This window comes from Lygodium microphyllum, chromosome 3 (assembly GCF_053477565.2).
Source record: "Lygodium microphyllum isolate KBCC chromosome 3, Lygodium_microphyllum_v1.1.10, whole genome shotgun sequence".
Classification (NCBI taxonomy): Eukaryota; Viridiplantae; Streptophyta; class Polypodiopsida; order Schizaeales; family Lygodiaceae; genus Lygodium; species Lygodium microphyllum.
In genome coordinates, this window is record NC_141137.1 from 154,889,359 (window position 1) to 154,912,280 (window position 22,922).

Consider the following 22,922-nt stretch of genomic DNA (forward strand, 5'->3'; position numbering starts at 1 on the left):
ATGAAAGAATTTATTGGCCATTTCGAATTAACAGAGGCGGACTGACGACGTCGACGAGTGCTTCGTCCTTCCTCCCTGTTTATTGGAGAAAGTAAGCTTCTTCTGCTTAGCACTGTCAAGGATATCAAGAACGGTCAGAAAACGCTCATGCGGTAAATCATCCTGACTGTTTGATGCGTAAACAGATGCATTTGCGCAGTTCAATGATAATTCATGTGTATTAGGTCACTCAACCCCCAGAAAACTGTGGCAGATAAATGGAAGAACCTGGCGAGGAAATCCCAAATCCTGCAGCTGACGAACAACAAAGTAGTGGGCGTAAGTGCACATTCTCAACTTATATGGGCTGGATTTTGTTAGGTTGTGCGGCGTTCTCAATTGAAGCCCTTCAGGCTTCAGTTCTTAAGAGCTCAGATTTGAACATTTGTGGCTTATTCGTTTCCTTATGCTTTAAGTCAACAGGATGTGAGCACCTGCTAAAGTTTCTGTGTATGTCATGATGTTTTCTCATGTACAATTCTCTTCTTTGTCTGTGTTGCCGACTTGCGGTTCTTTTTTGCGCCGTTCACTCTCCTTAGTCTCATTCTGTTTTGAGGGGCCCAGCATAAGTTGTGTGGGCTTTCATGTTCTTTGTTTTCCAGAGAAGAAAAAAATTATACCAGTAAATCCCCTCTGGACAAAATATCTCAAGGCAAAATACAAAGCACAAAACAACCCTATAAGGGACTTCCTTAACAAAAAAATATACAACAAACGGGGAGTTAATTATAAGGCCTGAATGAATGATCAATCAGGATATCTGATCCATATGTAGCCCATGTAGCTGCAGCCATGTGTTTGTCTAAGCATTAGAACACTCACTGTCACCCTTCTATGCTAGCTATCTTGACGACTCTAAAGCAAGTGTAGAGTGTCTTTGCTTTGGAGGGCTCCAAAGCCTATGCATAAAATCACTGTTTGGAAAGGTGCCTTGGCCACTATAGGTGGTGGTTGTGAAGATATGCCAACGTTTGCGTGGAGTAAACACAGAATGTATAAACATGACTAACTTACAATAGCTTAGACAAAAATGCAAAAACACAAAATGCAAAACATGGAACACAAATAGAGGAAATATAATCTAAAGTAATGAATGAATACTGTAATGAACAAAAGAGTTTACAAGATGCTCAAAGGTAGAGCTGTCCAACAAATAATGACTTTTATGGGAGTAGCTTAAGGACCATGAGTCAGAGTTGAGATGGTGATGAAAATGGAAGAGTAGCAGCATGGAAATCAAAACATAGTAGTGTGGAGGGTTGGAATTGGTGAACACAACAATGTACCGCTTGACTAGTGTGTGCAGTTGGCCACATGTGGATTGCAGTAGTATGTAGCTGGGCACAACTAGGAGGGAGTAGTTGGATGCTGGGTGGCATATGTAGCAACCAAATGCAAGTTGGAGATTTCGGTCTAGGGTACTAGATACTAGGGTGGCCTATTGCAGTAGTAAATGTAGCAACTTGTGTGAAGAAATGCTCTAAATGCAAAAAGCACAAAATCAATCGTACGACAAAGCACAGACTGATAAACAGAGAACACACAAGGAATAATGAAGTGAATGAATAATAAATATATAGTGCTCATGAAACAACCTGTCACAACTCTATAGAAACAGAATTTGTATCCTTTTTCATTAATTTGTCTATATAATGATTTATTAAATTTGTTTCGTTTGCACTAATTAGATATAAAGAAAAGTGCATTGGAGCTAGCCACTGATGAGTGGTCACATGTTATGGTGGACCCACGCGGTGGGTTAGAGAAAAGATAGTTCACACTTTCACCTATATGGCCCGATTGGGTGCTTGTGACCAGAACTCACGCATATCAGGGTTAGACTCGCACACAGAAAGGATTGATGCCTTGAAGTATGGGCTAGATCTGCCAGAACAGACAGTTACAATCAACAAGATGGCATGATCATGAAATGCTTGTACAATGTGCATGTATGGGCTGAAAGTTTGAAATGCACATTTCTTTGTATAGGAAAGTCACATGAAGATTCTGATACCGTTTTTGCGATGTACATGGAAAAAGCTTTTATATGACACCCATATTAGGGGGGTCCCTAAATTTTAGGAGCCTCGAATTAGCCTAAAAATGCTAGTCCTAAAAAAATAGGATGTCATTCTAAAAATAGTAAATTCTGTACTCTGATTGTGCTTACTAAATTTGGTTGTTTCTATTCTTGACAGTATTCAGCCCAAAAAGGAAGGCCATAGAGAAGAGACAAGTGCCAAGACACTTGTCACACAAGTTTCCAAGTGTCCCACCACTTGTCACATCTCATGACATATGGCTGGACACTTGTCTTGTGCTACTCCACTTTCCCCTTTTGTACTAGCTCTTCCCTCTCTTGTAAATAAGAGCTCGTTTTTCTTCATTCAACATCATTTTTCTTTGCTGTAAACTCATGTACAACACCCACAGATAGCCAGAAATTGGCCCCAGGGCCCATCCATCCCCATCATCATCCCCCACTTCTCCATTATCAAATTCCTCCATATTCCCTCTTCTATCATTGCTGTTTTACAGGACAACAAGCCTGTAAATTCATTACAGCACCTCCTTCTCGAGCTCTTTCTTCCATTTTAGCAACAAGAAGCAAGCCCTATCCATGTACTGCTGATCAACGATGGAGAAAGGCTGATTTCCCCTCTTTCTTCTCTCATACTGTAAAGAAATCAGTTCTTATCATTGCATAATAGATAATGCACATGTGTTTGTACATCTTTGCATGATCTTGTGAGAGCGAGAATTACTTCTCCTCACTCTCAGGTTGATTGTAACTGAGCTCTTCCCTAAGGGACTTGGGTTGAGCAGAAATACATTCCTTCAGGGAGGGTTGCCCATCTTCAACCGTCAATCTTGTCTCCATTACTTTTACATTTTCATGGTTGTAATTTTGTGAATAATTTTCATTTTCAGCTTTAAGTGTTCATTCTCTCTTATATTAAATCTCGAAAACAAGCGAATATCATAATTCTTAAGCATACTACGTTGTTCGGGGCGTTTACACAACCACACTATGCAGTGAATCGTGAATCTCCAACTCTCGTATCTCTGGGATCAAGGCAGAGGTTATGAGCTGTAGAGTGTACTGTACTCCGAACGGATCTCAGATCGCAGCAAAGGTAGCTTCCCTATGTCAAACACTAGCAAATGCAACCAAGGTGTGGGAGAGGGAGAGAGATTAAAAACACAGGTACTCGAGGAGAGAGAAAAGTTGGGCGATAGTAGTCAGGTGCAAACGCAGCCTATGGAAGAGAGAAGATTTATGTGGCAGTTAGAAATTGTAAATGCAGCCTTATGGAGGAGAGAAAATTAGACAATAGCTCCAGACTAATGACGATAGCACCAAATACTGATGTCAGTATCAAACGCAGCTATAGGCGATAGCTCCAAGATACAAGGTGACAATTGTAGATCAAAGGTGAAGGTTGGAATCGGGTGCTAGATGGTAGCAGATGGTTGGGGGAAGCTCTTGACCGCAATGTCCTTTGCGAACGGGATGTGGGCAGTAGGATATGGCTCTTGAAACTTGCCAAAACGAGATTGAGAGAGAGTGGTGGATGGCATGCCTATTTATAGCACCCAAATTAGGGTTTTACATGTGGGACGTAGTAACTCTCTAGGATCCCATTTCTTTTTAAAATTAGAAGGTTTCTTCATTAATTATGCATTTTTTGGGGCTATTTAAGTCAAACTAATGCATTTTTAGCTCAATACCATATCTTTAGGACACTAGGTGACAGTTGTAGATTGAAGGCAAAGGTTGAAATCAAGCGCCAGATGGTAGCAGATGACTGGGGGAGCTTTGACCGTGATGTCCTCTGCAAATGGGATGTGTGCAGTAGAGATACGGCTTCTGAAACCTGTAAAAACGAGATTAAGGGAGAGTGTGTTAGCGATGTCAGATTATGGTCTGGCCACAGTCGGACTGACTAGTCGGACTGCAACGTGGCAATCCGACTGTACTGCACCAGTCGGCTGCATCTAATGCAGCCGACCTGCCTATTTCTGGCGCCTATTTTCTGGCTATTTATAGCCGATGTCCAGCACTGCTTCTCCCACTTCTGATCGCAGGTTTCAGGCTGGAGATTCGTGCAGATCACGTCTCTGTTTGCAGATTTCAGGTTGGAGATCGTGCAGACTACAGCGGACTTCGAGGTGAACAGTAGGTTGCATCGTCGAGGTGGAGATACGCAGTCCCGCGCACTGCGCCCGTGTACATATGTGCATATCTTTGTATACAACACACTTTATACAGCAGATCTTCATCTTTCACTGTCTCTTTCTCTCTCTTCTCTCTGCATTCTCTCTCTCTCAGTCTTGGTGCCACACTTCCGCATCGTTGCACTCTGACATGGTATCAGAGCAGTGAAGAAGGGCTGACTGAGTGAAGAACTAACCTGAAGAGGAGATTCCATCGCGATACAAGGCTGCATTTCCAGCGTTCAAGGGCGAGCGGGAGGGCTACGCATCGGAACAAGGCTGAAGCGAGCGTGGGCGCGCGGGAAAGGAGTCCAGTTGGTGGATTTGCTGCTGTTTATTGCTGTTTGAAGAGGAGGAAGGCTGAGTTTTCAGTCTTCAAGTGCAGGTTTTGCTTTTTCATCGCCTCCGACGGGTGAAGAGGTTCGGGACGCAGAAGAAAGAGCCCTAGCAGGCTGCGTTTTCACAGTCAGAGGCGGCTGCTTTTGCGTTTGTGAAGGCATTACAAACGAAGATGTCTACAGAGATTGACTTGGAGTTCCAGACGATCATGGACCAGAAGGTGCCTGTCTTATCGGCTCTTTCCGCAGATCAAAAGCTCGACGGCGACAATTACCGCATCTGGCGCGTGATGATGTTGGCCATCCTTGAGTCCTACGATTCGGAGCTTGTACAGGAGATTGACCGGTCCTCGGTGAGAGATGAGTCCAAACTCTCTTCCGATGCTCGTGCGGAGTTGGCCAAGGCATAGTCTCACTGGGACAAACTGAATGTCCGGATTCGTTCTTTTCTTTTTTTGTCATGTACTACAGTCGTGATAGCCCACATCGAGCACTTGACAGTGGCTCGGGAGATATGGTTGGAGCTTGACCAGATGTATAACCGGATGACCCTTATGAAGCGGGTTTCTTTGGAGGTGCAGATGCGGACCTTGTCCGCGAACAAGTCTTCTTCGCTGCAGGAGCACATCAACAAGCTTAGACAGCTTCAGATGCAGGTTCAGAATGCGGGGAAGCCGATTTCCTCCGAAGACATGGCAATTACACTCTTGTCCCAGTTGGCGCCACAATTCGGTGCTTTTTACTCTGCCCTTATTGCTTCGGGGCGTGAGTCTACGCTTCGATGGGAAGAGCTGGTTCCTATGGTCTTTGGACCAAGAGGAACAACTGAAGGGACAGCATGCTTCCAAGTCGGAAGCCTTGAGAAGTCAAGCCTCTTAGAAGAAGGGGAAGGACCAAAAGAAGAAGAAGGAGGACAACAAGTCAAATAAGGACAATTACAAAGAATCCACATGCCATATTTGTGAAAAGACCGGCCATTGAAAGAAGGATTGCCCTGTCAAAGAGAAGAAGGACACCAACAAGAAGGACATGAAGGTTTCTGGAGCGGTGGCTGCACCCTCATCAATTGCGTTTCTTCATCTAGTTGTCATTGAGGACTCTATACCGAACACTTCTGATGCTGCGATGACAGCTCCCCAGGCTCGAGAGTGGATCGTTGACAGTAGTGCCTCCCGGCACATGACTCCTTCATCAGTTGGTGTTGCCCAGTTGCGACCTTCGTGTGGGCAGATTCTCATCGGAGATAGCTCTTCAGTGTCTATTGCAAGACGGGGTGAGATGCAGCTTATTCCAGATGGACGTGGTGGTACCCATACCTTAGAGGTCTTGCATGTGTCAGGTTTAGGGTATCATCTACTTTCGGTTCATAAGATTTGTTCACTTGGACTTTTGGTGGAGTTTGACAGTGATTCGGTGCAAGTCCTTGATCGTGGGTCAAGGAAGGTTCTCTCATCAGAATATGAGGAGAACGGCATCTACAAATTGACATCTTCTATCATGCTCCCTACTCTTTTTCTTAACTCTCAGACATAGTCAGAGCTATGGCATGCTCGGTTTGGTCACCAGAACTATGATTATCTTCGGAGAGCTTCACGTGGACAGCTTGTTCGAGGGTTGCCGGACATAGTGGTGAGCCAACAGCCATGCGTCTCCTGCATTCGTGGGAAACAGCATAGGGATGCGATTTCCAACAAAGCTTCGTGGCGGTCTACTTCCCTGATGGAGCTTGTATCTATGGATCTTTGTGGCCCTATGAGGAACGAGTCCTTGAAAGGGAGCTCGTACTTCATGTTGATTGTAGATAACTACAACAGGATGACTTGGGCCTATTTCTTGGCGTTGAAGTCGGAGGCTTTCTCCCACTTCAAGGATTGGCTTCTCTTTGAGGAGAATTGATCATGCCGGCGATTGAAGACCTTGCGATCCGACAAGGGTGGTGAATTTGTTTCTAATAAGTTTGCTCGTTTCTGTGCAGATAAAGGTATTCACCAGGAGTTTGCTAATACCAACACTCCTCAAGAAAATGGCATTCTTGAACGGAAGAACCGAAGTGTGATCGAGATGGCGCGCACCATGATAGAGCACCAACAGACACCTCAGTTTCTGTGGGTTGAGGCTGTGGCTACTGCAGTTCACATCCTTAACCGATCCCCCACTTCGGCCGTTGATGGGATGACACCTTTTGGGGCTTACTTTGGGACTAAGCCCGATGTTTCTTATTTTAGGGTTTTTGGGTGTGATGCCTATGTTCACATTCCCAAGGCTCATCGTGATAAATTTGAAGCTGCTTCCCGAAGACAGGTGTTTGTTGGCTACAGCTCTCAGTCCCAAGGCTATCGTTTGTATGATCCCGTCAAGCGGGATGTGTACATCAGTCGAGATGTGCGGTTCGTGGAGGTTCCGGCCATAGCAGTGGGTGAGGAGCATCCCGTTCTTGGAGATCCAGGGGAGAATTGGGCTTCCGAGACAGTTCTTTTGGAGCCAGCGCCTTTTGATTCCGATTGTGTTTCCGATACAGAGTCTACTGTTCCACCGGTCACCCCCGAGGAGTTACCATCGGTGGATATCCCACACTCTGTGATTCAGGGATCGAGGGGGTCCTTGAGGAGTGGGGACCGTAGGATGGTCCGCGGCGGTCACAGAGGCACCAGGCAAATTCTACGGAGCTTGTTTGCTCTAACTATTGTCTGATGACCCGTGTTATGCAGGATCGCAAGCCCACCTCCACGAAGGAGGCTTTACAGTCCGCACCATGGAAGAAAGCTATGGAAGCTGAGTTGGAGGCTATTGAGAGGAATGGCACTTGGTATCTTGTGCCTCGCTCCCCGAATAAGAAGGTGATTGGCGTCAAATGGGTCTTTCAGACCAAGTACCTTAGCGATGGTTCTTTGGATAAGTACAAGGCTCGCCTTGTTGCTAAAGGTTTTGTACAGCGCCCAGGGATTGATTGTCATGATACTTTTGCCCCCACTGCTCGTATGGCGACTATTCGAGCTGTTCTTGCCTTGGCTGGCCATAGGAGATGGCCTGTCTACCAGCTGGATGTGAAGTCGGCCTTCCTTAATGGTGATTTGAAGGAGGAGATCTATGTCGAGCAGCCTCTTGGCTTTGGATCTTCAGATGGGAAAGTCTACAAGTTGAAGAAGGCCTTGTATGACCTCAAGCAGGCTCCACGTGCATGGAACGAGAAGATTGATTCGTTCCTTCAGTCATAGTTGGAATATCGGCGTTCCAAGGCCGATCGGCAGCTTTATGTACACACTTCCGAGGCTGGTTGTGTGCTTTTTGTGTTGTATGTTGATGATTTGATTGTCACAGGTGATCATGCACAGAAGGTCAAAGAGACGAAGGCAGCTTTACATCAGACGTTCGAGATGACGGATTTGGGTCTACTCCATTTCTTCTTAGGCCATGAGATTTATCAGTCTCAGAGGGGAATTTTCATCTCTCAGCAGAGATATGTACAGGAGCTCTTGGTTTCTTTTGCGATGGAGGATTGTCGGACCATTTCTACTCCTATGGATCTGAACTGGAAGGCCACTTCACATTTAGCTTCTCCCATGGCGGATGCTTCCCGCTATCGTCAGTTGATTGGATCATTGATTTGGCTCCTCAACACTCGTGTTAATCTTTGTTTTGCTGTTGGTCTCTTGGCAGGGTTCATGAGTGAACCTCAGACGGTGCATTGGCAGGCTGCCGAGCGGATACTTTGGTATTTGAGAGGGACATCTGACTTAGGGATTCATTATCCAGCAGGCACAGGTGGTTCAGATCTTGTACTTGCAGGTTGGAGCGACTTGGATTGGGCTGGTGATGTGGACCACAGGCGGTCTACAACAGGTTACTGTTTTACCTTGGGTGCCGGTGTTATCTCATGGAGTAGCAAGAAGCAGCCCACGGTAGCCCTTTCGTCTACTGAGGCGGAGTATCAGGCCGCGTCTTCCACCACACGTGAGGCTGTGTGGCTTCGGAGATTGTTAGAGGAGCTTGGCTGTCCCCAGACTCGTCCTACTTTGCTGCAATGCGACAATGAGAGTTGCATTTCCTTGGCATGGAATCTTGTTTTCCATGCCCGGACGAAGCACATAGAGATCCAGTACCACTTCATCAGAGAGAAGCTTCTGGATGAGACCATAGCTGTGGAGTATTGCAAGACGGAGGACAATCTTGCAGATTTGTTTACGAAGGCGCTTCCCCAGGCTCTACTTCGGAGACATGCTAGATCCCTCAGGCTTCTGCCCCACCCAGGCTCTGAGAGGGGGTGTTAGTGATGTCAGATTCTGGTCTGGCCACAGTCGGACTGACTAGTCGGACTGCCACGTACTGTACTGCACCAGTTGGCTGCATTTAATGCAGCCGACCTACCTATTTCTGGGGCCTATTTTCTGGCTATTTATACCCGATGTCCAGCACTGCTTCTCCCACTTCTAATAGCAGGTTTCAGGCTGGAGATTCGTGCAGATTACGTCTCTGTTTGCAAATTTCAGGTTGGAGATCGTGCAGATTGCAGCGGACTTCAAGGTGAACAGCAGGTTGCATCGTCGAGGTGGAGACACACAGTCCCGCGCACTGGCCCGTGTACATATGTGCATATCTTTGTATACAGCACACTTTATACAGCAGATCTTCATCTTCCACTCTCTCTCTCTCTTCTCTCTCCGTTCTCTCTCTCTCAGTCTTGGTCCCATGCTTCCGCATCGCTGCACTCTGACAGAGTGGTGGGTTGCATATCTATTTATAGAAAGTTTTGGACACCCAAATTAGGGTTTTGCATGTGGGACTCTCCAAGATTGCGTTTCTTTTTAAAATAAGAAGGTTTTTTCATTAATTAAGTGTGTTTTAAGACTATTTAAGTCAGGCTAATGCATTTTTAGCTCAATGCCCCCTCTTAGGCCCAAAATTAAGCCATGAAAAATAAGCCCTTGATATATACATGTATACATTTACCCCAAGGTGTCCTATCCCAAAGCAGCCAAGGCATTGGACAAAAGGTGCGCGTCGGTTGCCCAATGATCTACCAAGACTACAGAGGCGATAATTAACTTATCAAGGGAGCCCATGTGATCACCCCAAAGAGGCGAGGGTGTCGGACCAAGGGTACTCGTCAGCTGCCCAAGGGTCTACCAAGTCCTTCAAAGGTGGACGGAATCAATAGTGGACTCTATGTTTGTCTTTTTTTTTTTTGGTTTGAGGACTTATGGTGTAATTTGTTCAAAGGATTTAGCATTAAGTGATGGTTTCAAATTAGTGTTTGTCCCATTGAGCGACAACTATTAGATGCAAACACGGCTTGTGGAGGAGAGAGAAGATTAAGGCGACAACTAGAAACCGTAAATGTAGCCTGTGGAGGAGAGAGAAGATCAAGGTGATAGCTCCAAACTGATGGCGATAGCACCAAATGTTGATGCCAGCATCAAATGCAATAGGCAAATTGTAGGCGGCAGCTCCAAGGTACTAGCCAATAGTTGCAAAGTGAAGGCGAAGGCTTGAATCAGGTGCTAGATGGTAGTAGATGGCTGGGGGAAGTTCTGACCGTGACGTCCTCTGCGAATGGGTTGTGGGTAGTAGAGATGCGGCTCTTGAAACCTGCAAAAACGAGATTGAGGGAGAGCTGTGGGTTGCATGCCTATCAATAGAAAGCTTGAGGCACCCAAAGTAGGGTTTTGCATGCGGGACACTAACTCTCTAGGATTGCGTTTCCTTTTAAATGAGAAGTTTTCTTCATTAATTAAGCGTGTTTTGGGGCTGTTTAAGTCAGGCTAATGCATTTTTAGCTCAACAACTTGGAGTAGCGGCAATGATGAAGGTGCTAGCTAAAGGAGAGGCCACTTGATTGAAGGGCAGAACAATTGGAGTGGACAACAGGGGAAAATAGAGTGCCTTGGATTGATCATGGTGTGGTAGCAATGAGTTGATGGCTGAACCCATAAAAGAAGGGATGAATAGAGTGCTTGAGTAGTCTCTCTATGTAGATGTGGATCCTCTGAAAATTAGGGTTTTTGCTTATGTGACAGAGAAATTTTAATAATCAATGAGTTTTGGGGCTGTTTGAAAGAGCCAATGAAGATTTAATGTGTAATGCATCTTTTTTAGCATAACAATGCTCCATCTTTGCTCTAATGATCTTGTATGGCATTGAGGACTTACTTCCAAACATTGAAGAGAATCATCAGTAGGGGTCTCTCCTATTAGTAGTGTAATTAGCTCATGAGGGAGTTTTGGATGTACCTTAGTGGGACTGGCATTATTGTGTTATTCAGGTTTTTTTTAAATTTGTCATTATGGTGATAGTTTTAGCATTTATTGCTAGTTGACCAACATTAAATGTTGGCTGACTTGATCACTTTATTGGCATTATTTTGTCCTATATATTCGTGCTCCTTCTCCACATTCAGTCATTCACCACTTGCAAATTCTAGTGCAAGGTTCTGTTAGAGAGAGGGAGCTGGTTCTAGTGCCCAGGTAGCTAGTGACTCATTGTTGAACATGACTCTCATGTTTGGTATACGCATTCCATTTCCTGAGCACATCTTTGAGTTCTCCTTTGCAGCATTCTTATGTTCTCTTTTCTCTCTCTTCTTCCAATCTATTAGTATAACTTGAGATCTCATTGATGTATAGCTTGAAAAGAGTGGATGAGAGCGGACAGCCTTGCTTCTCTCTAATAGTGCTAATGATCTCCTCCGATAACCCTCTTGGATGTTGGATCTTTCCAATGACTAACTCATACAATGCCAAGCAAGACACCCCACCCCACCTCAGTAGGGATCCGTAGCTCCAGTAATCTCTACATGAGCCTAGCTCGTGCAAGGCATTAAATGCTTTGCAGATATCTACAAAGCAACATTAGATTTGTCTCCCATGTGCTCTATCCTCTTTGATGATAGCTTTGAGTGTGAGGATGTGGTTGAGTGTAGAATACCCTCTCTTGAGCCCTACTTGTCCATATGCTTGATATTGGTGCATCTCTACCCATTTTCTCAGCTTATGTGCTAGTATGAGCTTATAAAGCTTGGCTACCATGTGGCCAACCATGATGCTATAGTTAGTGGGAAGCATAGGATCTCTAGCTTTCACGATTGCTACTTTAGAATTAGCTGACCAATTGGCAAGGAAGCCTTCACAAGGGGCTTTGTTAAATAAGTCGTCTAGGAGCAGTGACAGCATGTCTCTCACATGTGAGAGGTGCTTTGCTACCAATCCATCATCAGACTATAATTGTGCTAAAGAAGGTGGAGGAGGTGGGTTTGCTCGAGTAGAGGGGGCTGTCCAAGTATTTGGTAGAGAAAGGTAGCACGTGTGCCATGCCTCTAGAGAGGTTATAGGGTATGGGCTTTGGACTCTTGGAGTGCCTTTGATGCCACCTTGCTGTCTTGTCCCAAGAATAGCTATTAAAAATCATGTGCTAACCTTGACAAATATGCCCTTTAGGCTTTTCTTTCTTTGAAGTAGGCAATGGAAGATCGTGCGTGCTCATGTGTAAAGTTCCCTCGTGCTTCCTCTTGCTGGAGGCAATGCAAGTTTTTTGGATTCCGTATTGTTCTAATTCTAAAGGGCAATACAAGTTTCTCGGATTCCTCATTGTTCTAGTTATTTTATGCAAGATTCTTACTCGGGAGGGTGAAAGGAGGTTTTGTGGAAAGTATATAGTAGCTGAGATATGGACCGTGGAAGTGAGCTGCGTGGTGAACTTATCCAAAGTTATGTATGGGTCCATATCTTGCAAGGCCCAATGCAAGTAGTTGTAGTAAGCACTTGTAGTCACTTTAGTAAAATGATATTAGGGGTATCTCTAAGGGTGTCTCCATGGTGGGGTCAAATCATATTGGTAGGTGATGTTGAGATGGAGGTAGGCATGATTTGAAGCGATTGTGATGTGTGAGGTTAATGCTCAACTTGCACGCATGCACACGCACATGCACACTGGATAGTGAACAACAAGAGAGTAGAGAGTTTTGGAATGTCACATCCACTAATGTGAGAATATAATGAAAGTATAATCCCCAAGGTAGTAAAGTATTATGCATGAACCGGTGCTCACGAGGGAAAGGACCCTCCTTTAGCTAGAAGGTAAAAAGTGCACGTGGATAAGGGAGTGTTCACACTAGAACAATGAAGGAACACGATAAGTGTAACAAACCCAACTTGAAATGAATGATATGAATGCAATAGGGAATGATAGATGAATCCCCGAATGGTAGTAAGCCTAAAGCCCTGCGGAAGACTTTAAACTTTCTCTTGAAAGAGCTTTAGCAAATACCTTTGCCAAATAGTTCAATAGGGATATAAATCAAGTCAATCTCCCTTGCATGGAGGCTCTTTTTGACATAATGATAATGCACTTCAATGTGCTTAGTGCGAGAATGAAACACTAGGTTTCTTGCAACTACCATCGCACTTTGACTGTTAGTATAGATAGGAGTGGGCGACCGTTGTTCCACATTGAGCCAAAAGGTGTCTCAACCATACAAATACATGAATCATCAGGCATAAAACAATTACCACTAGTGGACACGTTACACGTGTGTGTCGAAAAAACTAGGCTAATCACTGTGCATGAATGCATGTAAGCAAAGAGAAGTGCCTCTAGGGTAGAAGAGGCCCAATGATCGATTGCCTTTAAGATAATGAAATACATGTTTTATGCTTGCTAATGCTTCGTGCTATGGCTTGGCATGAAGTGTGCCTACCAAGAAACTTCAAACTAAATATTTGGTAGTATATTACACAAGTACAATAAACATCCCACAGCCTATTGCTAGAAAGAAGCATGAAATGGATCTCTTGTATCCTCAAGTTTAAACTTGTAGCTTGTATCAACCAGAGCAGAGATAGGGTTGTAGTCTTGCATCTGGAAATGCTCAAGGAATTGCCCAATGTACTTAAAACTGCTGCAAAAGAGTGCCCCCCTCAATTACAATAAATTGAATGTGAAATTAGCATTCCTTCTCGGATAGGGTGGTAATAACTTGATTAAGCTCTAATTACAACAAGCATATAACTTACATAAACTGAAAATATGAATTTACCTCTTAATCTTGGATAATGGATAGCCTATTGGCCCAAAGCTGGTGCCCCTTACAATATTTCATTATCTTATATTGCAATTTGGATCAAATACACTAAGATTACTTGAATCTCCTTCACTCTCCGATTTCCTCTTGCTGTCACAAATGTTTAGCAAACCTTCAAACCAATTTGGCCCTTAGTTTGCTCGAGGAATTCACCATCAATGTGCTTCTTGGATGACAAATTTTGCCCCAAACTTAATGTTGGCTGGCTAGCCTCTTGAAATTCTCTGAAATATCCAAATTTCAATTGTTGAATTTCAAGTACTAGACCCCAATATTTTGAGCACTCTTCCTAGGGTGGCTGGTAAACCCTAATTTTTGCTATGAAGTCTTCAATTGCACCTTTTTGGGATTGAATTTGGCTGAGATGCTGTGAATTGGCTGAGAGAATGGAGAGGAAGTTGGAGAGAGAAATTTCGGAGTTTCATCACTAAAATTGGCTGAAATATAATGCTGTGCTGCTGTGAATAGCTGATTGACTGCAGCTCACTGTCAATAGGAGTCCCATATGCAGTCATATGCCCTTGTGGACCCAAAATTGTCGTCACTTGCCTGTAGATAGCCTACAACGGCTGTCACCTACCTCCAATGGCCTCTTGATCAGCATGTGGCAGCTCTTTGATAGCCTCCAATGGTTGGGCTGATCACCAATTACTAAAAATTGTAGCAACAGCTCTCTCTCTTCCTCTTCCAGCCTCCACAATGTTGGAGTGAACTCCAACAACCTCTAATAGTCTCCCTTACTTGTATGGGCAAGTTTTGCCAACTGGCATTTGAATGCATTTTTCAGCCTAATTAAGTGAATTTTCAGAATGTCAACTTTGAAAATAATTTAACTATTAATTTTAGCTTAGAAAATTAACTATACCAGCCAATAATTCAATTGGCTTGGTCAATTTACCATCCAAGCAATCTTGAGCATTTATTAGCCCTTGAATTAGCATTAATTAATTAATTAATGCCTAGTTTCTAATGTAGTTTAGGAGCTCTTCTTTGGCTTCTACCCCTACAGGGATGTGATGTATGGCCATAGTTGATGACATGGGATTTTGGGATGATGTAAAGAGGATTGATGCCATGGTTCATCCCCTCATACACATATTGCGCCTCATAGACGCAATGTAGCCATGTATTGGCAAGGTCTACGAGGCTATGGATAGGATGATGGAGTGCCTAGAGGAGCTGGTGCGAGATGAGGATCAATATGATAAGATTTGTACCTTATGTGTGACAGAGTGGGATGCCTATCCCTCTTCTTTGCATTCAATAACATACATGTTGGACCTTGACTCTTAGGGTCGTGGACAAGAGAATGATAAGGAGGTTAGTGATGGTTGGAGGTGCATCTTGGAGCACAAGGTTCTTGATATTGATGCGAGGTGCACAGTGAGGGATCAACTTACATTTTATAGGCTTGGTCGTGGTTCGCATGGCTATGGTGATGCAAAGGTAGACAAGTTCATTAGAGGTGGTGCTTTGTGGTGGGAGGATTATGGATATGATGGCCTTGAGCTTTAGCGCCTAGCGATTTGCATTTTGAGCTAGGCTGTTAGCTCCTCTTGTTTGGAGCAATTGTGGAGCTCTTACAACCACATTGTGTTTAAGAAAAGGAGCAGTCTTGATGTGCAAAAGGCTAGTGATCTTGTCTTTGTCAGTGCAAACTTAGGTATGTTTTGCAATAGTATCATTGCGAAGGCCGATCCCTTTACTCAGTGGGAGATGGAGTAGGAGTAGCAGATAGCAGGGTAGGTCCCATACTCGAGAGATTGAGGAGGCAACAAAGAAGGTAGTGGAGGAGAGCATCGATGACATGGCAGACGAGTCTTGAGGTCCTAGAGGCAGGAATATGAGCCTTGACCCTTGAGGCTTCAAGATATTTTGATATTGTCATGCAGCATGTCACATGGTACTTGGTGTTTGGACGTCTATGATCTATCATGATCCATTCTATGTCATATGATCTTGAGACTTGGAGTATGATGTTACATGTATCTTTTTTATCTATCATTTGTTTGATGTACTAGAGACTTTATTTTTGACATTTGTATATATTGTTGACCTTGGGACTTGCCATTTGTGACTTGGGCCTTTAAAATTTGAACAATTATAAATTATCGTTATGGCTCTTGAGTCTTCAATGACCAATCTTTAAAGTTTAAACTTTAATCATAATTCATGAGAATTTATTGTTTAGAGTTTTCTTGGTTGTGTGCACTTGTGACTATCACTCAGCACTGTGTAGTGTCTATGTTGTATTCATAATTTCATTGTTCAAGTCTTATTGAGTTATTTGCAGCTGCCAGCATCGATTGGTGTTAATATATCTTTAAAGTGTGCTTTTAGAGTATCTATGAATACTTGTGAAGTTGTTTAATGCAGAATTATTTAGAAAATCTTGAATTTTGTCCTTTTTTTTCCCCTTTGGCCCCCATTCCTGGAATGGGGCCTCCTTGTTCCAATCTTGTTCCCCGTTCCCCACACTCCCCCCATTCCTAGATGGGGCCCTCGCCACTCCAATCACATTCCTTGTTCCTGTTACCATTTCTTGTCCCGCAGCTATGGGTGGCCTACTGTCCCACAGGGGACAATGCAGTGGATCTCTTCATGAAGCCTTTGCCTCAAGCCTACTCTGGCATGCCTCAATCTATCATGAGTGATAGAGGTGAGAATATAGGCACTATGAAATTCTCATCTTCTTTTAATCCACAGACAGTTGGGCAGTTGGAAGAGGCTAATTGCATTATTTGAGATCTTTTGAAATGCAATGTGTAAGAGTATAAAGCAAAGTGGGAACAATATGTGTGACTGGATGGAGTTTGCTTATAACACCACCATGCATAGTTTCACTGCTAAACACCTTGCATAGTTTCATTGGCAAGGTGCCATTTGGGATAGTGGAACAGGGAAAGAAATGTGAGAGTGAAGCAATGCGGAAGCAAATGATTGTGACAAAGAGTGAACAGAGAGAGAAGAGAGAGAGAGAAAGAGATAGTGCAACACAGAAAATCTGCAGTGAAAATGCTGTATAAGGTTGCAGAATTATACATGGGTGCAGAGAAAATATCTGCATATGTCTCCACCTTGAGGACCTCGATCTCCGTCAGCCCCAAGTGCAGTCTCCATCACTAGCAAATTGAAATGTGTCAGATACAAGTGTCCAAGACTGTTGGAAACTCAGCCTTGTAAAGGTTGAAAAGAATGCCTGAAAAGTACTTGAACTAATTAGGTTGGCAAAATGCAGCCGACTTTTGCCATGTGGCAAGAAATGACTCTCAACACCCCCTCTCAGATCTTGGACAAGGCAGCAGATGGAGGGATCTGAAATGTCGATGAAGTAAAGCCTGTGGAAGTGCCTTGTAAACAAATCTGCAAGATTGTCTTCAATCTTACAGTGCTCCACATCAATGGTCGCATCCAGAAGCTTCTCCATGATGAAGTGATATTGGATCTCTATGTGCTTTGTCTAGGCATGGAATACGAGATTCCGTGCCAAGGCAATGCAACTCTCATTGTAGCACTGCAAAATAGTAGGACGAGTCTGGGTGCAGCCAAGCTCCTCCAACAACCGCCAAAGCCACACAGTCTCACATGTGGTAGAAGACGCAGCCCGATACTCTGCCTTAGTCGAAGATAGGGCTAGCGTGGGTTGCTTCTTGCTACTCCAAGAGATAGCACCAACACCCAAGGTAAAACAATGACCTGTAGTAGACCGCCTTTGATCCACATCACCAGCCCAATTTGAATCACTCCAACCTGCAAGAACAAGATCAAAACCACCTATACTTGCTGGATAGAAAATCCCGAGGTCGGAAGTCCCCCTCAGAAACCGAAGTATCCTCTGAGCAGCCTGTCAGTTCCTCTTGGTCCAAGACCATAGGAACTAACTCTTCCCAACGAAGAGTCGACTCCCGCCCTGAAGCAATGAGAGCGGAATAAAAGGTATTGAAGGCGGCAATTAGGACAATCATGTGATCGCCATGTCTTCGGAGGAAATGGGCTTCTCCGCATTTTGAACTTGCATTTGAAGCTGCCAAAGCTTGTTGATGTGTCCCTGAAGCGAAGAAGACTTATTCATGGACAGAGTCCGGATCTACACCTCCAAAGAAACCCTCTTCATAAGGGTCATCTGGTTGTACATCTGGTCAAGCTCCAGCCATATCTCTTGAGCCATCGTTAAGTGCTCTATATGGGCTATCACGGCTGTTGTACAAGACAGAAAAAGAAAAGAATGAATCCTGGCATTCAGATTGTTCCAATGAGACTGGGCCTTGGTCAACTCCACACGAGCATTTGAGGAGAGTTTGGACTCATCTCTCACCGAGGGCCGGTCGATCACCTCCATCACAAGCTTTGCCAATTCGTAAGACTCCAATATGGCTAACATCATCACATGCCAGATGTGGTAATTGTCGCCATCGAGCTTTTGATCTGATGGAAGAGCCGATAAGATAGGCACCTTCTGGTCCATGATCGCCTATAACTCCATGTCAGCCTTTGTAGACATATTCACGTGCAATGCTTGCACAAACACAAAAGAAATCCCCTCTGACTGTGAAAACGCAGCTTGCTAGGGCTCTTGTCTTCGCGTCCCGAACCTTCTTCAGCCACCGGAGGCGATGAAAAGGTAAAATCTGCACTTGAAGGCAAAAAACGCAGCCTTCTTCCTTCTCTAGCAGTAGAAAAACAGCAGCAGCTTCAGCAAATCTTCTCTTTTCTCGCACGCCCACACTCACCTCAGCCTTGTTCTGATGCGCAGCCCACCTGCTCGCACTTGAACGCTAAAAATGCAGCCTTGTGTCGCGCTGAAAACTCCTCTTCAGATAGGTCCACCCTAGGTTTGATACCATGTCAGAGTGAAGCTCTGATACCATGTCAGAGTGAAGCAATGCGGAAGCGAATGACCGTGACAAAGAGTGAAGAGAGAGAGAGAAAGAGACAGTGAAACACAGAAAATCTGCAGTGAAGAATGCTGTATAAGGATGCAGAATTATACATGGGTGTAGAGAAAATATCTGAGTATGTCTCCACCTTGAGGACCTCGATCTTTGTCAGCCCCGAGTGCAGTCTTCGTTAGCAGCAGGCTGAAATTTGTCAGATACAAGTGTCCAAGACTGCTGGAAACTCAGCCGTATAAAGGCTGAAAAGAATTCCTGAAAAATACCTGAAATAGCTCCCTTCAATTCTGGAGTGATTAAGGCTTGGCTATCATGATAGGCTGATTGTTGAGCTTGCTCGTTTGATCTGAATATTAGGTGTAACAGAGAGAAAAATGTGGGTAGAGCTGTTATTTCACCTCCCAGCCTTTGCACGATCATATTTTACTGTAATCTGAAGTGAGTTAGATGTATACTTGATGCATCACCCAATTACTTTTCCTAAGCCCCTGTTCACACAGTTGATTGTCCTAATCTAACTGTTCAGCTTTAGCCAGTATTCATGTGTCTCATGTGATTAGTTATGCCCTCTGAACCCCATATGTTTATATTCTAGCCAGTCACAACTCTTAAGAATGTGCCCTTTCATTGTCACATTAATTGATGTGTTATCATTGAAGCTTTTATTCCATGATGTTAAGTGTGTCAAGACCAAAAAAGCCAGAAATTAGGAAAACCTATGAGGTGAATGCTCCAAATGTGTTATAGCACCCTGGCAGGATTTTCTTGCTGTGGACAAATCGTGCATCAAGTAGGAGAATACGAAGCTTTGTTTTCCAGCTAAAAACCAAAACCTGATTATTTTTAGCTAAAAATTTTGGCAATCTTATTTGCTTTGTTTGGTTCATCATATGTAAACTTTATCCTAGATGGTTCAGCTTGGTTCTTGAGCTTTACTGTTACTCTGATGTTTAATCTTATATGGATAATTTTTGTTTTATTAAGCTGTGGAACCAAAATTGTTTGCTGTCTCAGTCTTATCAATCAAAGAAAATTTCTAGTGGTTGGTAGATGCCTGAATTGCTGTAGGGACTTTCCTTCAATCCCCTTATTTTGTTTCTCCCCCCCAGCATGCTTCTTCAAGAAGACCAAAGGCAGCAAGAACATGCGGAAGCGACCAACTGAAAATGAAGACGATGAAGCTGGGTCGGGTGTTGTGCAGAAAGCAAAATCTGCAAGAAAAACTGATAGTCAACTTGAATTTTCAAGTCAAACTTCATCTTCCAAGGGGAAGTCAGCAGAGCCGGACAGCAACAAAGAATCTGAAGTGAAAAGATTCTTTTATGAGTCTACAAGACAGGTTCAAACTCAAACAGATAATCGTGCAACTGCAACTTTAGAGACTGAGACTGAGTTTGACAAAGATGCTCGTGCCATCAGGGAAAGGGTTTTGAAACAAGCGGATGAGGCTCTGCGGGGGAAAAAAGGTGCAGATGAGAAACTTTACAAAGGGATTCATGGATACACTGATCATAAGGCAGGCTTTAGACGAGAGAACACAATCTCTGGGGAGAAAGCTGGGGGTGCACATGGGCCTTTGCGGGCTTCAGCTCATATAAGATGGTCGGTAAGGTTTGACTATCAACCAGACATCTGCAAGGATTACAAGGAGACAGGGTACTGTGGGTATGGTGATGCCTGTAAGTTCATGCACGACCGAGGGGATTATAAGTCTGGATGGCAGATGGACAGAGAATGGGAAGAAGCAGAAAAGAAAAGGAAGGAAAAGCTGGCTGGAGGTCTGCTAGATGACGAAGACGAGCATGAGGATGGAGGAGATGACGATGATGATGATGATTTGCCATTTGCGTGCTTTATATGCCGTCAGCCATTCAAAGATCCAGTTGTAACAAGCTGCAAACACTACTTCTGTGAGCAGTGTGCATTGAAGGTACTAGATAATTTAGTTGTGTTTAAATATAGGGTTCTTGAAGAATTCATCTTCAGGGTGCTATGGCTTACCACAACAATTCAGATGTGTTGACTGTAGGTTGTTGAGAGTTTACTGATTCATGTTTTGCAGCACCACTCCAAAAACAAGCATTGTTTTGTTTGCAACAAGCCTACAAATGGTGTTTTCAATACTGCTTTTGAGATTCTCAAAAGGGCATCAACAGGAGCAGCAAAAAGTTTATAGCTGAAGGTCTGCATACCAGGCATTGGACAACAAAGTGAAACAGAATTTTGATGATTTGTGGGTTTTCATCCCATTCTTGCATGCAGCCCCAGCATCTTCAAGAATCAATGAAGGGGAGGTCCAGATATAAACAAAATAGCTGATATTCCGTCAATGATATGATTACCATTAGCTGGACGTGGATATCCAAAGGCTACCATTTTGCAGGTGTTTTGGCATTGGCCATAAATGCTTCTTTATTTGAGTGGGTGAATTCCATTGGAGAAGGACAATGTTTAAGTGTAGGTTTCATGGACACTTCAGGTCTATTCAGGAGTTTGTTTCTTGTACAGAAATTTTACATTAAAAAATTGAGAAAAGAAAGTGAAAGAATATTGTATCTATTGAATGTTAGAGAACGGACTTAACAGATAGTTCCCATTATCCAGTGATGAGGGCTTACATCAAGAAATATTGACAACTGATCCTTTGCATGATGCCAGTGCACATGTACACGTGCATGTGCCACTCTTCTACATGGACACGTGCACACGTGTGTGTGTGTGTCTCTCTCTCTCATTGGACTACACTTGTATCATTAGTACATAAAAACCCATATGAACTGCACTAATCTAATTATACTCTAGTTATTAAAATTTTTAACTACTCTTAATGTATCAATGACTACAGCCTCTAGTTAAGGAGGCATTCATGTTGTCTACGAGGCTAAGTTTATCTATAGGTTAGAGTTTTATAGTTCGTTGTTACTTCATGCAGGTGGGTCATGCTTTGATGGAGGTGATATAATTTCAAAAGTATATTATGAACATGCCCAGGGTCGTTGCAACAAGAGGAGATGCAGTTCATTGACCAATGGAGTTGGTCAATAGAATGTGTACTTTTTTTGATCGTGGTTTGATAGAGGAAATAGATTGCGTGCCAGCTCATATGGGGTGGGAAGATTACAAAAGTGACCAAGTTGTAGATTGTGGCTACTAGAACATCAAGAGTTGCAGATACTTTTGGAAGAGAGCAATTGGTCATGCCTAAGCATTGGTTGTAGACATTTGAATTACTAACGATGTTATTGTCCTTAGATGATAAATGTATTTGATGACGATGCACACACATCTATATCCAATGAGCATTAAATCATAATGTAATTTATAGTACCTTGTTATAAGATTGTATGTGCTCTTATTTTATGAATAGTATTTGGCATTTTTTGGATATCTTCCCAAGGAAAGCTCTCACAATCAATCACTGAACAAATCAACAAAAATACCATGAAAAATGTTCAAATGCATGATAGCACATTGGTAATATGATGCTCAAAAATGAACTTCACAATAAAGGTTACATTGAAAAGATAGGCTTAAATGGATGATAGCTTTCTACATCTTTAAGAAGTAAGTTCATAGTATGAATAGAATACGAGAAACATGTTCTTCATTGTACTTATATATATATATATATATATATATATAAACATTACTACTACTTTCTCCCTCAAAGATTGTCAATGGTTTCTAAAATGATAGAAACTTTAGGGCATATTATCATTACATTTACATGTAGCAAATTTTGACCATTAGTGCAAAGCAATTGTGTATCCAAACATAGGAATAATTGTAGATCATATGTTTTAGAGACAATTCAACCAAGCTCTTCACTTGTGTTAAGCGTTGCATTTTTACCTCTTGGTGATATGGTAAAGCAAATCTTATTTTAGCGACACAACAATCAAATTTCTAATTCTATTGAATGGTATATTACATGTCATGAAGGATTTATCCACTTGTAGTACAATCTCAAACTTTCCTATCCATTGAATGCATCTCTAGTATCACTTTATTTTTGACTTTCTTCTCTTCCCTTTCTATAAACTCCCATTTCCTCTAGCATAAATTGAGATATACAAGAAGTAGCATTTGCATTCATTCTCTCTTCATTAGTTCCGGTATATTGCATTGAATGAGAAGTTGAAATGACAACTTGATTTCTTTTGATTTTGTTTCTATTCACCTTCAAATAATCAAGGAACATTCTTAAGGCCTATCATATGTGGAGGTGGATTTGTGTAAATTGCCATGGTGAAACCAATGCCAAAATAAGTGTTGTTGAATTCTCTTGGGATCACAATTGCAAACATGGTCACATGATTTGCAACATGACCCTAGCTTTTGGTTAATTGATGATCTATACA

The 22,922-nt window shown here is 43.1% G+C and overlaps 1 protein-coding gene across 2 annotated transcripts; it reads left to right on the forward strand.

The window, feature by feature from the left end:
• Positions 1-13: 13 nt before the first annotated feature.
• On the forward strand, positions 14-21,371 carry LOC148039065 (Zinc finger (CCCH-type/C3HC4-type RING finger) family protein). Of its 2 annotated transcripts, none has more exons than XM_087674954.1 (4): positions 14-152; positions 225-318; positions 19,671-20,491; positions 20,624-21,371. In XM_087674954.1, the coding sequence occupies exons 2-4, from the start codon at positions 258-260 to the stop codon at positions 20,735-20,737; spliced, it is 996 nt and encodes a 331-aa protein (XP_087531080.1). In that variant the 5' UTR covers positions 14-152; positions 225-257; the 3' UTR covers positions 20,738-21,371. The 2 variants fall into 2 exon arrangements, with proteins under 2 accessions (XP_087531080.1, XP_087531079.1); XM_087674953.1 differs by having other exon boundaries at positions 254-318.
• The last annotated feature ends 1,551 nt before the right edge of the window (positions 21,372-22,922 follow it).